Source organism: Calidris pugnax, unplaced genomic scaffold (assembly GCF_001431845.1).
Source record: "Calidris pugnax isolate Ruff unplaced genomic scaffold, ASM143184v1 scaffold459, whole genome shotgun sequence".
Taxonomy (NCBI): Eukaryota; Metazoa; Chordata; class Aves; order Charadriiformes; family Scolopacidae; genus Calidris; species Calidris pugnax.
This window is the reverse complement of record NW_015091670.1, coordinates 1,236,244-1,248,695: the sequence shown is the minus strand read 5'-3', so window position 1 is coordinate 1,248,695 and position 12,452 is coordinate 1,236,244. Positions and strand designations below refer to the sequence as shown.

At 52.4% G+C, this 12,452-nt stretch overlaps 1 protein-coding gene across 1 annotated transcript in view; it reads left to right on the top strand.

Annotated features, from left to right (window-relative positions):
• SHANK3 (SH3 and multiple ankyrin repeat domains 3) overlaps window positions 1-12,452 on the top strand; it is a 323,589-nt gene that overhangs the window by 25,969 nt on the left and 285,168 nt on the right. The window contains exons 2-3 of the mRNA XM_014961953.1: window positions 7,124-7,327; window positions 11,125-11,196. Of these exons, the coding sequence (XP_014817439.1) occupies window positions 7,124-7,327; window positions 11,125-11,196 (276 nt within the window). The remainder of the gene's footprint in view (window positions 1-7,123; window positions 7,328-11,124; window positions 11,197-12,452) is intronic.

The window sequence follows — 12,452 nt, the reverse complement described above, 5'->3', positions numbered from 1 at the left end:
CCAACCCCACGTCATTCTGTGATTTTATGATCTTATGAGACCTCTTGGATTTGCATTTGCCGAATCAGAGGGGATGCCAAATGTGCTACAAAGGCAGCTACAGTATGCTGTTTTCACTGCTTTCTTCCATTCTCTACTCAAACTTGGTTTCATTCGCTCCTTTATACTGAGAAGTTCTGTATCTCTTCTGCATGTGTTTGTTAGGAACTGTCTGTCCTGCTAATGTGTCGTAGTCTGGATGAACAGAAGATCTTACTCCCTCTTCTCTAGAAGAAGCTTGCTCTACATCGCTTTTCCAGCCCTAGGTAGAGCTAAGGCTCCCCAGGTCCTCTTTTTCCATCAAGTTAGACCGAGGGGTTTTGAGTTTTTGTGTGGCTGTGGTTGCTGTGTTGCAATGAGCCAAGCAGGAAACATTCCAGGTCACTGAAGGTAACACTCATCTCTTTAACCTCTCTTGGGCTCTTTGGTGGGATCAGTTTGATTTATGGGTCCAGCACTTCTGCATTTCCCTCTGTGCTGCCTTGTCTGTATGAAGAGTTCAGGGTTGGATGGATCTGGCTGGCGATTTTGCTCTTCAGCAGCCCTTTCCATGCAGGTGGCTAATAATAAAGCTCTTGTAGCTCAGTGCAATGGGGAGGTTTTGCCTGAACCAGTCACTTAGAGTTAATCAGGAGCTGAATCTCTTCAAACATTCATTTCAAGCTGCGTTTGTATCAGAGGCAGCTGCTCCTCTGAAAGCACTGACTGGTGGGACTACAGGATGGGGCTGGTTGTCGCTGTCAGTGCTAGTGAAGAGTTGTAATAAGGGGGCTCTTGGACGCCTGTTTTTTAAATAGAAGTAGCTGGATGGCTTCCTGTCTCAGGCGGTGGGTTCCGGGGGATGATACAACAGTCAGCAACATCCTTCCAGGCTGACTCCCAAGCAGCAGCCTGCTGCCTGAAGTTTTTGCTGGAAAACCCATAGAGCCAAAATACTTCATTATCTGCAGCACGTAACTCTGCAAGAAGGGCTCATGCTCCGGGTGCTTTCCTGCTGGGAGCCGAGAACCTCCCTCCTGCTCTTTATCTTGTTTCCTTTTGGTGGAGGCAGCTTCTCCCAGCGTGGCGGTCAGCACATCAGATGGCAGGGCCAGAGCTTTCCTCAGGAGGTGATCTAAGCCCAGAAATTCCTGTTGTTTTGCCAGCATACACAGCTTGCTCTCTAAGCTGGTCCCAGTTTGCCTTTCACCAGCATCCAGCACACAGAAAGCTTGTGCTGGTTTCTTCTCTCCGCCACTGAAATGCAGGGTGGTGGTTGCTCTGGTCCCTGCAGAGCCCAGCTCCTGCCCTGGACCATGGTCCTGCAGGGAAACAAGCCTCAACAGTGGTGTTCAACCCGTCCAATGGTCCCTAGTTGTGGGGGGACTGCTGCTGGCCCCAGCCTCTGTCAGTGGGGCTGGGGGGTGACTCTGAGGGGCAGCTGGTGGGAGTGCTCCAGGCCATTTCTGGTGGCCTTGTGGTCCCTTCTCCTGCCAGCAGGTGAGCGAGGCTGGGGGGTCCTGTGGGGTTTCCCAAAGGCAGGGGAGTGCTGATGCCTGCCCTGGGTCACAGGAGGAGCTTGCTGCTGGAGTTGCTGCTTGGGGGGACAGGCTTTTCACAAGTAATTGGGAAGAAAAAAAATGCATAATTGGAGAAAAACCAACATAATCTTTTCAGGAAAGGCGAAAAGTTACCTGGGCTTTGTTTTGTGCACTGTGTCTGTTCCTGTGACTCGGTCCCAGCCTCAGGAGGCACTGCTGGCTCGGTGCGATGCTCGGTGTAGCACGATGCTTGTGGTACTTGGCGCTGCAGGCTCCCCGCCATGCTCGGCTCTGGTCTGTGTGTCCTCTCCAGACTGCTCTCTGCCTCTGGTCACCTTTGTCTTCTTTCCCTTTACCTTTTTCCTGTTTCTGTTGTTTCCTAAAAAGACCAGGGGTCACCAGGCCTGCTCATGATGCCGAAGATCTGGATGTGCTGCCAATTCATGAGTGTCACAGCAGCCCTTTCTACATCATTTCAGCCCAAATCCCAGCTCAGGCCCCACGTGACTCTGCTGATGAGCTCCCGTGTCAGGAAACCTGCCTGGTTAACCTTCACCTTTGTTTACTGTCTTCCTTGTCAATGAGGGATCCAAATGAGTGCTTTCTTGCTCCTGGCACTTCAGTTTATGGCAGCAAGGGACCTGTTTGGGATTGTGCGTGTGTACTGGCAAGGAGGGCAGCCTTGTTCTGTTGGGCGTGGGTTTCCTCCAAGCTCTCCTCGTAGGTGTGAGGAGACTCCATACAAAATAAGCAGATTTTTCAGCGACGTAAATGTTTGTCGCAGTTCCTGTCCATGTTCCTGGGACAGAGGCCAGGCCTTTGGGCCAGAGCATGGCAGGATCACAGAGCCTCTCCTGGGTATGAAGTCATGGAATTGTAGGATAGATTGGGTTGGAAGGGACTTTTAAAGCCCCCCCAGGGCCACCCCCTGCCCTGGGCAGGGACACCTCCCACCACACCACGTTGCTCCAAGCCCCCTCCAACCTGCCCTTGAACCCCTCCAGGGATGGGGCAACCACAACTTCTCTGGCCAACCTGGGCCAGGCTCTCGCCACCCTCAGAGTGAAAAATTTCTTCCTAAGATCTCAACTAAATTTTCCTTCTTTCAGGGTCAAACCCTTCCCCCTCCTCCTAGGACTTCCCTTTCCTAGGGAGGCATCAAGAGTCCCTCCCCAGCTTTCCTGGAGCCCCTTGAGGGACTGGAAGGGGCTCCAAGGTCTCCCCGGAGCCTTCTCTTCTCTAGGGAAAACCCTCCAACTCTCTCAGCCCCCCCTCCCAGCAGAGGGGCTCCAGCCCTTCCAGCATCTCCGTGGCCACCCCGCTCCAACAGCTCAATGTCCTTCTGCTGTTGGTGGCCCCAGAGCTGGAGGCAACACTGGAGGGTGTCTCCCCAGAGCAGAGCAGAGGGTCAGAATCCCCCGCCTTGCACTTGTGCTCTCAAACCCGCCGTGCTCATGCATCTTCTGGGGAGCTTTTACTCCTTGTCTGTGTGACCATTTACGTTGGCATCTGCTGGGACCGTGACCAGCGAGGAGCCCATCCTGCAGCTGGTCCTCACAGCTGGAGCTCTGGGCCTCCTCCTGGGGTGACCCTCGTGCCTCGGCTTCTTGCTGGCCTCACCCACTTTCCGCCGGGCTCCCCCTTTCCTCTGCATTTGTTAGTTTTTATGACTTCAACGCCATTGTCATTTCACATGTGGTGTGGCAGGATTGTGCTCTTTTCTGTGCCCATTCAGAGGCAACTCCCGTTTTCTAAAGGAATTCTTCTGCTTTTGGTCAATTCTTCTGCTCTGTTGGTTTGGCAGCTCCATCTTTCTGTAGGGGCCTCTTAGAAGCTGTTTTTTCATTTTTGCCATATGTTTGCTCAGAGCTTCTAATGTGATATTATGAAATACACTCCCTGCTGCCTGCAAGCACATTACCTTTTCAGCTGCTTCTTTTAATTTCCTTTCAACTCTTTCTCATTTGTGTGCTCCTCGATGAAGAATTTTTGGCTTTTTTGCTCTTAAGGGATTGTTGAATGTAAGTTCTTTATTGTCATTATTGCGGGGCGGCTCTTGAATAGATCTTGTCTGTCATCCTGCGTGTTGCTGAGGATTGAATCTGCAGCTCTGAGCTCTTTCTTCCTTCAGGAAGGAGTCATCTGTGCTGTCTAAAAGTTGAGAAGCTGTACCGTTTTCCTTCAGGAGTTGTTCCTGAGGCTTTGATTGTTGTGATCAGAGCTTATAATTGCATGGGAGAAATTATCACTTGTAACTGCAAACCAGAGCGAGCAGCTTGTTCTGAAAGCTGCTCCCACCCTGCCCTGCTCTGAGCCTGATGCCTTCAGGACCTGCCCCAGCTGCAGGGTGGGCTCTGCTGTGCCGTGCTGTGCCATGTTGTGCCATTCCATGCCGTGCCATGCCATGCTGTGCTGCTCTGTGCTGTGCTGTGCCCTGCCATGTTGGTCCATGCCATGTTGGTCCATGCCATGCCATGCCATGCTGTGCCATGCCATGCTGGCACGTGGGACTGTCGCCGCTGCCACTGTGTGCTCCCCGCTCCCTGCAGAGGTGCCTCCTTTGGCACCCTGGGATCTTCCTGGATCTTCTGGGGACTGAACCAGGAGCAGCACTGAGCTTCTTGCTTTGGGAGAGCATCAGGAGGAAGGGAGCAGAGACCTTTCCTCCCCATGCTTGGGGACTGAACAGGGCAGTTTGGTTTCTTTTAATATTGACCTAAGTGTCCAAACCCCCAGGACTGGGAGGTCTCGTCCCCCCGTGTGTGCTGCTGTGAGTGCTGTCTCCCGGCTGGGTCTCTCCATGGGTGCTGGCGGGTGCCCTGGGCTGTCCAATCTCAGCTCCCTCCTCCTGATGGAGATGGGACCAGCACCTGGCACGGCATCATCTGCAGCTCGGGAGTCAAGCTCTGCTCTGCCCGGGACCAGCCCGGTGCCGGGGATGCCGGGAGGCCAGAGGAGAGCATCGCTCCCCTTGGTGGGATGGAGGCAGAGGAGCCCTCTCTGATGTGACTCTGGGAGCAAGGCCACCCGGTCCCCCTGTGCACTGAGCAGCTTCCTCCTGCACAAAGACGCCCCTTGCAGCTCAGGACGGGGCTGGGTGGGATTAGCCTCATGGTTTGGGTGACCCCAGAGTGGCTGTGCTGCATCACAGAGGGGAATAAGCAAGTGTAGTTGCAGGATCTCTGATATGAGAAAGTGATTAATACGTGTGATGGCGTCTGGAGAAACAGAGCCGAAAGAGCCCTGGAAGCAGCTGGATTGTGCCCCCAAGGGGCTGCGCAGCGTCCTGACCTCACAGCTGAAGCATTTTCTTCTTCCTCATTTCTGATGCAGGTTAAAGACAGAAAGAGACAAACTGCAGGGTGAAAGCTCTTTTCTCTCTTAAATATGAAATGGTAATACTCCCCGGAGTACATCTCTGCAGCATAAAGTTTGGTATAAAATTCAGTGGTTTTTATTCTGGGACCCTTCTTCAGCCAATGCCTGTGCTTGTGCACATGTGCCTGTCTGCCTTTTTTTCCATTAGGTACATATTTTAATACTGAATAGCATAATTTGACAGTGAGGAAGAGTCCTAGAGGCTAAATTAGCATGTAGGAAGGTATAGACAACGTTTATTTTTTATTTACGGGTCCCTGAAAGGATGATGCATATCCTGCTTCTCTGAGGACTGAAAGAGGACAGAGCTGGCGTTTCTCAAAGGTTCTGAGCTCCTGATTTCTCACCCCAGCAGCCGCCCACCTCCTCCCCGTGCCCCGTGGCCGGAGGAGCCCTGGTTGAAGCGCTGGCTCGCTGATGCGCTCCGGACGGAGCAGATAAGGCTGACCCTGCCATGCAGTACAACCACCCGCTGCCCAGTGCAAGGCACCTGCGCCCTGGAAAAATGAGCTGTAACATCAGCTCGGTGGCTTTATGTCTCACACGGTGGCTTTTCTGGGTGGCGACACACAGGCGGGTCGTTTGCTTCTCTCTGGGCAAAGCTGTTTAATTTTTTAAAACCCATGCCCGTTTCATTCACAGAACCCCAAAGATGCTGTTAAGGGGCACAGGGACTGAAACTGGCCCTGGGGTTGTTGGAAGTGGGGCTGAAAGGGTGAGTGGGATGTGCAGTTATGTCTGATGTCTGGGTGTGTGTCCTGCTCCGGGTCCGGGGGACACAGTGTGGTGGTGGCAGGAGCTCTGGAGCTGCGGGTCCATCACAGCCACTGGAAGGGCTGCTCAGCAGGTGGAGGAGGTGGGGATTGGGCTGGTCTGTCTGTTGGAAACCCAAATAGATGTTCATGTTCCAGCCTCAACTCTTCAGCTCCTTCGTGAACAAGACGTGCTTGTGCCGTGTGGGGATCTGTGCTGTGCCGATCCTTCAGACATGATGAGCGCCTCTGGTCCCCCGCTGGAAGGGTGGTGGTGTGGTGTGGGGCAATAGCAAGGGTGGGCAGAGGGGTGGAGTGCCTCTGTGTGGAGGCAGGACTCAGCCTGGGAGAGCCGTGGCTGCCGGGGGAGCACCACAGAGAGTGGTTGTTCCGTTCTCTTCCCAGCACAAAAACCAGGAGCCTTAAGCGGGGCTGACAGGCTGTGGCTTTGAAATGAAACGCTGAAGCAGGTCTAAAGGCTGTCTTCTCCTGCAGAAAGTGTGGAGGAGGAGGAGAAACAAAGAGGAGAACAGAGCGATGGGAAATGAGGAACAGTTGAGGGGTGAAATGCAAACCCCAAGGCCTGGGAGGGGAAATGGTGGCTGCTGTTGGGGATGGGCTGTTGTGAGACCGACTTCGGATGTTGCCAGCGCGGAGTCCTCTTGCCTTCCTGCTCTTCACCCACGGGATGTGGCGATGGTGCCGCGGTGCCTGTGCCGTGCCAGGCTGTGCCGTGCCAGGCTGTGCCGCGGGGCTCAGTGGGCTCCAGCCCAGGCAGGTTCCCACCGGCCGGGAGCGCGGCAGCGGGGGCCGGGGCTGTAGGAAATACAGCCTGAAGGTGATGGGCTATAAATGTGTGAATGACCTGGGTCCTGAGGAGGCAGGGAAATGCTCACGGTACCAGGGAAACCTTTCTCAGTCCCGGGGTGAGGCAGGGAAGCGTGAGTTTCCATGCAGGGAGGCAGAGGGTTCTTCTCCTCCTCTCCTTCCATTGGGAAGACCTGGCTGGATCCCTCCAGCCCCCGGCAGGGCTCACGGTGCTGCCTTCATCCCTCCGTTGTGTGCACACCTGTGAAGCCTGTGGTGGAGAAGTCAATAGACTCTTTACACCCCATCAGGGATTTTTAAGAGAAATTTTTCTCTTATACTGGTATTAGGCCATCAAATATTCTTTGGCACTTCTCATATTTTATAGGATGTTATAACCTACAGGATTTGAGTCTGCCATGAACCCCACAGAATGCATTAGGGGGGGAACTGCTAAGTCTCATTCTTCTCCAGCTCTTTTTTCCTCTTCCTGTGATCCACTGACATGGAAAAGGTCGTGACTTTCCCATTGTATCCATCTCCTTGTTCTTTCCGTGGCCGTTGCTGGGTGCAGCTGTGGGGTGCAGGTGATGCTTGGCTCTCACTTCCCTCTGTGTCTCTCCACAGAAGTGTCTGCGGCTGAACCCGGACGTTCCCGTGTGGGTTTCCAAGCAGCGCATCCTCTGCACTCTGAACCACAGCCTGAAGGATGTTCTGAACTACGGGCTCTTCCAGCCAGCGTTCAACGGCAGGGCTGGGAAGTTCCTGGATGAGGAGCGCCTGCTGAGGGAGTACCCCCTGAACCCCGACACTCCTGTCCCCTACTTGGAGGTAGCCATCATCTGCTTTTTTTAAAATGTGTCTATATCTATATACACGTATATAGATATATATACATACGTGTATGTATGTGTACATAAGTATGTAGGACTTCTGTGATTCCTTCCACTGCAGTCTCTGTGGGCACCATGAATATTAAGGGCCCCTGTCCCTCTTCCCTTCTCTTCCCCGTTTCCCTTCCAGGAGCGAGAGCATAGAAATTCGTGTGGGTGTATGTTTACTCACGGAGAATCCATTGAGGGAGAGCTGAGGCAAATGCCTCTGAGTTTCAGTTGCTCGTGACTGTCTGCTCGAGAGCTCTGTCACATCTGTCATAGCCCCGTGGAGCAGCTCCCCTGGTTTCTGACCCTGGTGGTGAAAATTCCCATTTTTCTCCTGGTGTATAACTGTCATGGGAAATTGCAGTAACAGAGGGAAAGCCAGTCTGGTAGGTACAGAGAGAAAATCACAGGGACATCTTTGCATATGAGGCTGAAGGGCTTGAGTCTGATATTTTACTTAATTTACAATTAATGTAGAGCCTGGAATGCAACCGTGAGCTTTGACAGCAAATGACTGTCCCTGTATGGATCTTGATTGTGTGATGAGCATGGAGGATCACCTGTACTGTTTTCTGTTCCAGAAAATTAAATAGAGCAGAAATTAACAGAACTAACTCTCTAGTTACATTCACTATAGGTTTTGCCTTGGGCTGAGGTTCAGGTGATTTCATGTAGGTGTTTATTCTCAGGTGACCCACAGCATTTCCTGGGCTCCCTTCACTGTCACTGTGGACAACACCCCCCCTGGCTGTGATGGGCCTCATTACCTGCACATGGGCTTCTAAATTTAGGAATCTTGTACTATATTTTGCTCACAAAGTCTATTTAGAAAGCATTACACACCTAAGCTGCAAGAGCTCTTATAAATGCAAGTATGAATGCTGCTATTACAACTAATCCCGACTAATTTGGAAAGAAAGTGCAGCACAATTTTTAAGCAAACTAACGTTTAGTGTAGACAAAATCATTTGGAACAACGTTAAGAATGCTTGCAAATAAACCTATGAGGTAGTAAATTCCTTAATGTTCCTTATACGGGCTTTAAAGCTTTGGTTTTGTATAATTTAGCATAATGTCCACACTTAATGTCTTAGCGCACACATCTAAATGCAGACTTGACATGGGTGTTTGTTCTGTGTCATTTTGATTCTTCATAACTTGGTAAGAATGGCAGCAGAGCACTGGAGAATCCTATTGGAAAACCCCAAATCCCCAATCTATTTACAAGACATAAATCCTGTGTTGATCCCACTGAGGTTTCATGAGTCCAAAAGATAAATTAGCCCTCAGGGCTGCATATGAAGGTAATCAAGTAAATGAGGGGTTTGTGTATATTGACAGAAAAATTACATTAAAAGCAGATATAGTGTAGACTCATAGAGTAGTTTGGGTTGGAAGGGACCTTTAAAGGTCCTCTAGCTGGCTCTGTTCTGTACCTGGGAGCTGCAGGTACCCCAGATCCCTCGTCGGGATAAGCCAGCAGCTGCGATGCAGTGTGTTGGTGGTCGGGCAACGCGCATGGGGTCACCTGCCTGTCTGCTGCCATCCCGTCACCTGTGTGTGTGGTGGTACTGCTGTGTCCCCTATTATCTCACTGGTTGTTATCTACCGTCAGAAGCTCATTGTGTCCTTCTTAATGAGGTACTTATTTCATTTGTGTGCCAGGCACATAGTTCTCACCATTATTAAACATCACACATTCAGTTCATGCACCTTGTAAATTTGCATGAGATTTGGAAAATTCCAGTGCCTGTATGTCCTCTCCACGGGGTCCGGTCTGCGGGTGAGCTGCTGGAGCCAAACCAGCGGGTTGAGTCTTGCTGCCCACTTCAGTCACTCCTTCAGAAGTTCTGCTCAGTTTCGAGCAACGGACTGTGTGTTGCACGGCTGAACTCTTCTCAGGTGGGGCTTTAGCTTTGCACCTGGGTGGCAGCTTCCATTGCTCTTGCATGAAAGTCACAGAACCACAGGATTGCAGAGGTCGGAAGGGACCCTTCAGATCATCGAGTCCAACCATCAGCCCCGCACAAGCCGATGCAGCCCGGGCTCTCCCCCAGCCCTGCCTCGCTGATGCCTTGCCCCAGCCCCTGCCTGTGCCGCTGGGCGCCCCGAGGGACCTTCCCCATGGTCGGCTGCTGGGGGGGCAGCAGGGGGGAGTCCCCGCCAGCGGGCACCGCGGGGCAGGACGGCGAGAGCCAGCGCCAGCGCTGCCCGGCTCGGCCGGAGGCTGGGAGCGGAGGCAGCTGCAGACCCTCCATGGCGGTGCCGGGGGTGAAGAGGAGCCACCGAAGGCTGAGAGGGATGGACAGAGGAACCCCGACACTGGCAGCACCCGCAGAGGACCAACATCTGTAAATCAGCGGGCAAGACGGTTTTTACCTTGGAATGATTAGGGGAAAAAAAAAAAAAAAAAAAGTAGTTGTGTGAGAAAGCATGTGCCCAGCAGGGCAAGTGCCTGACAGACTGGAAATGTGCTAATATTTTGCCAGTATTGAGAAGTAAGTGGGAAGAGCTTAGTAACTGCAGCCCAAAGATAACTTGGTGTCAGCTCCAGCTGAAATAATGAAATGTTGATGGAGGATTAAGTTTGTAGCAATTCAAAATCTCAGAATACAATTCATGCATTGAAAAAGATCTAGTCAAACAAATCCAATTTCATTCTTTAAGGAAACTGTAATTCTGCTTGATAAAGGTAACTACACAAAGGCAGCAGCCTCTCGGGGGTACTTGATACTGTGTTACATGATATTCAAGTTCAGGATTAGCACTGTAAAAAGTCGGTAGGACAAGTGTCACTGGGTAACTCATCGATGGCAAGAAGCAGCTGTCACTGCTTCATACATAGACGTGTTTCTATATCCTATGCTCTGCGTAGATGTAGATGTGTAGGGTTTCCGAGGGACCGATGGCAAGCTTGGTGTGGGTACCCCACAGATCTGGGTGTCAGTGTAAAACCACTGCTGATGAAGTCTGATTTACACAGAGTTTGGCAGAGAATACAACAGCGTCGACTGCGCTGTCAGGGGCATTTGGTAAGTGGGGGTCCCATCACAGCACGCTCCAAGTCAGCCAAGTGATAACCACACAGGAACAGTGATTGCTTGCTAGGGAAGGACCCTTGTGGAAAACAAGGCTTCCAAAGAAAAATTGTGAACCTTTTTGTCCAGAAACCTAACAGCAATTCCCAGTGTGATGCTGTGGCACAACATGCCCCTGTAATCCTTCAGTAGTGAGTTGGTTTCAGGGTGGTTGGGGTGGAAATGGCTGATTTTGGAGCAGTGCGTGGGTGACAGTCAGTGTTCTTGAGAGGACATTGGAAAAAGCCCTGGCACGGAAAAGGGCAGCAGAAATGATCTGAGAAGAGCAGAGAAGACGCCTCAATGAGAGATTTAGAGCTCAGCCTGCTTAAAGGAAAGTTGGCTCGAGATCACCTGAGAGGTGAGGAAACCGTTCTGTTATTAGAAAGATCCCTAATTAATTGGGAAGAAGCAGAACAAAATCCAAACCATCTGGAAGCTGTAGCCTGACAGATTCATCTGAAAAACTGGTCACAATTTCTTTAGTGAGGAAAGGAATTAACTGTTAGAGCAAATTATGGTGGAGAACGGTGTATCCTGTGTCTGTTGTTGTTTTCAGATCTAGGCTGAACATCTTCACGCACGCTGGTGGCTACTGGAGCTGCTCGAGAGCCGTTTGATGCCGAGTGGGTTTTGCTGGTCTCACATCTGACATTCTTCCCTCTTGCAGTTCCGGTACAAGAGGCGCGTGTACACCCAGACACTGCTGGATGACAAGCAGTTTGCCAAGCTCCATACAAAGGTAAGGCTGGAGTCCAGCTGGGCCAGCTCAAAGCCCTGAAGCATGTTCAGCACCGATGGTGGCCTGTCACAGAGATGATACCAGGCTTTGGGATGTTTCGGTCGCCTGTGCTTGCCAGACTGCAGAGCACCCCTGAGAAGTCGATGGTGCCTGCCAAAGCTTGAGATGGTGTAGGTGGGGGTGCAAGCTGGAGAACCCCACCGAGCCATGGTGGGGTGCCTGCCCAGGGGCAGACCTGCGCTGCGCGTGTGCATGCAGGTGGGTGTGGGGTTGGAGGCTCTGCGGGAGAGCGTGGGGTGGTGAGGCAGAGGAACACATGATGGGCCAGCTGAAGAGAAGCTTTATTCTCTGGCCTGGAGGAGTCACTAAATGCCTGGTGAACACAATGGTGGGCATTGAGGAGAGAGTCTTCCCTTCCCCCAGCGAGGCCATAGAACGTCTCTGCCTTGCACCCATCGCCTTGTCTCTGGCTTTAACCCGTGCCTTTGGGTCAGGATGTCGCTGGTAGGACCCACATGTGCAGTGGAAGGCACCCTTGGTCTACTGCAGCCCCATGTGTTGTGGACAGTGATCAAAGCCTGTGTCAAGATGAACAGTGCAGCAACTGTGGCTCGTCTGGGTGTTTGGAGAAGAGGGAGTGAGGCAGGAATGGTGCTTTTTCATGTATGGGTATTTCCTGGGAGGAGAGATGCCCCACCAAACCACCAGGTTCTGTGGCCAGGGACACCCCAGCTGGCACAGCCGGAGGGTCAGGGATGCTGAGGGTGGCCAGGCCTTGGGCACCTGTTGGCTGGATGCCCTCCTGCATTGCTCTTCCCCCGGACAGCTGTGGTGGTCCCGTGGTGTCCCTTCTTCCCAAGAAATTAAGAGCAATGGTTGTGGAGAGGTCTGGGACCATCAGAAGATTTGTGCTGCCACTAATGATTGTGCCTTCAGATGGCATGTGGCCCCGTGGGGACTTTGGTGGTCCTGGGAGGCCAGGGCCAGCAGCACGTGGGAACTGTGAGATGGGAGGAAGGAGGGGGGCTCTGGCAGCGCAGTGGCCATTGCAGAGCTGGGTGGCTGTGGGCACTGAGCAGCATCTGAACTGCTGGGTGGCACGGGGACACCTCAGCCCCCATCAAACTCATTTTCTGGGAGAGTCCGTGAGGTGGTGTGGAGAGGCTGGTGGGGATGGCTTGTGCCTGGAGGGCACTGTGCTGAGGAAGGCCCCGCAGAGAGGCTTTGGGGCTTCTTGTGTAGGAAGGACATGGGAT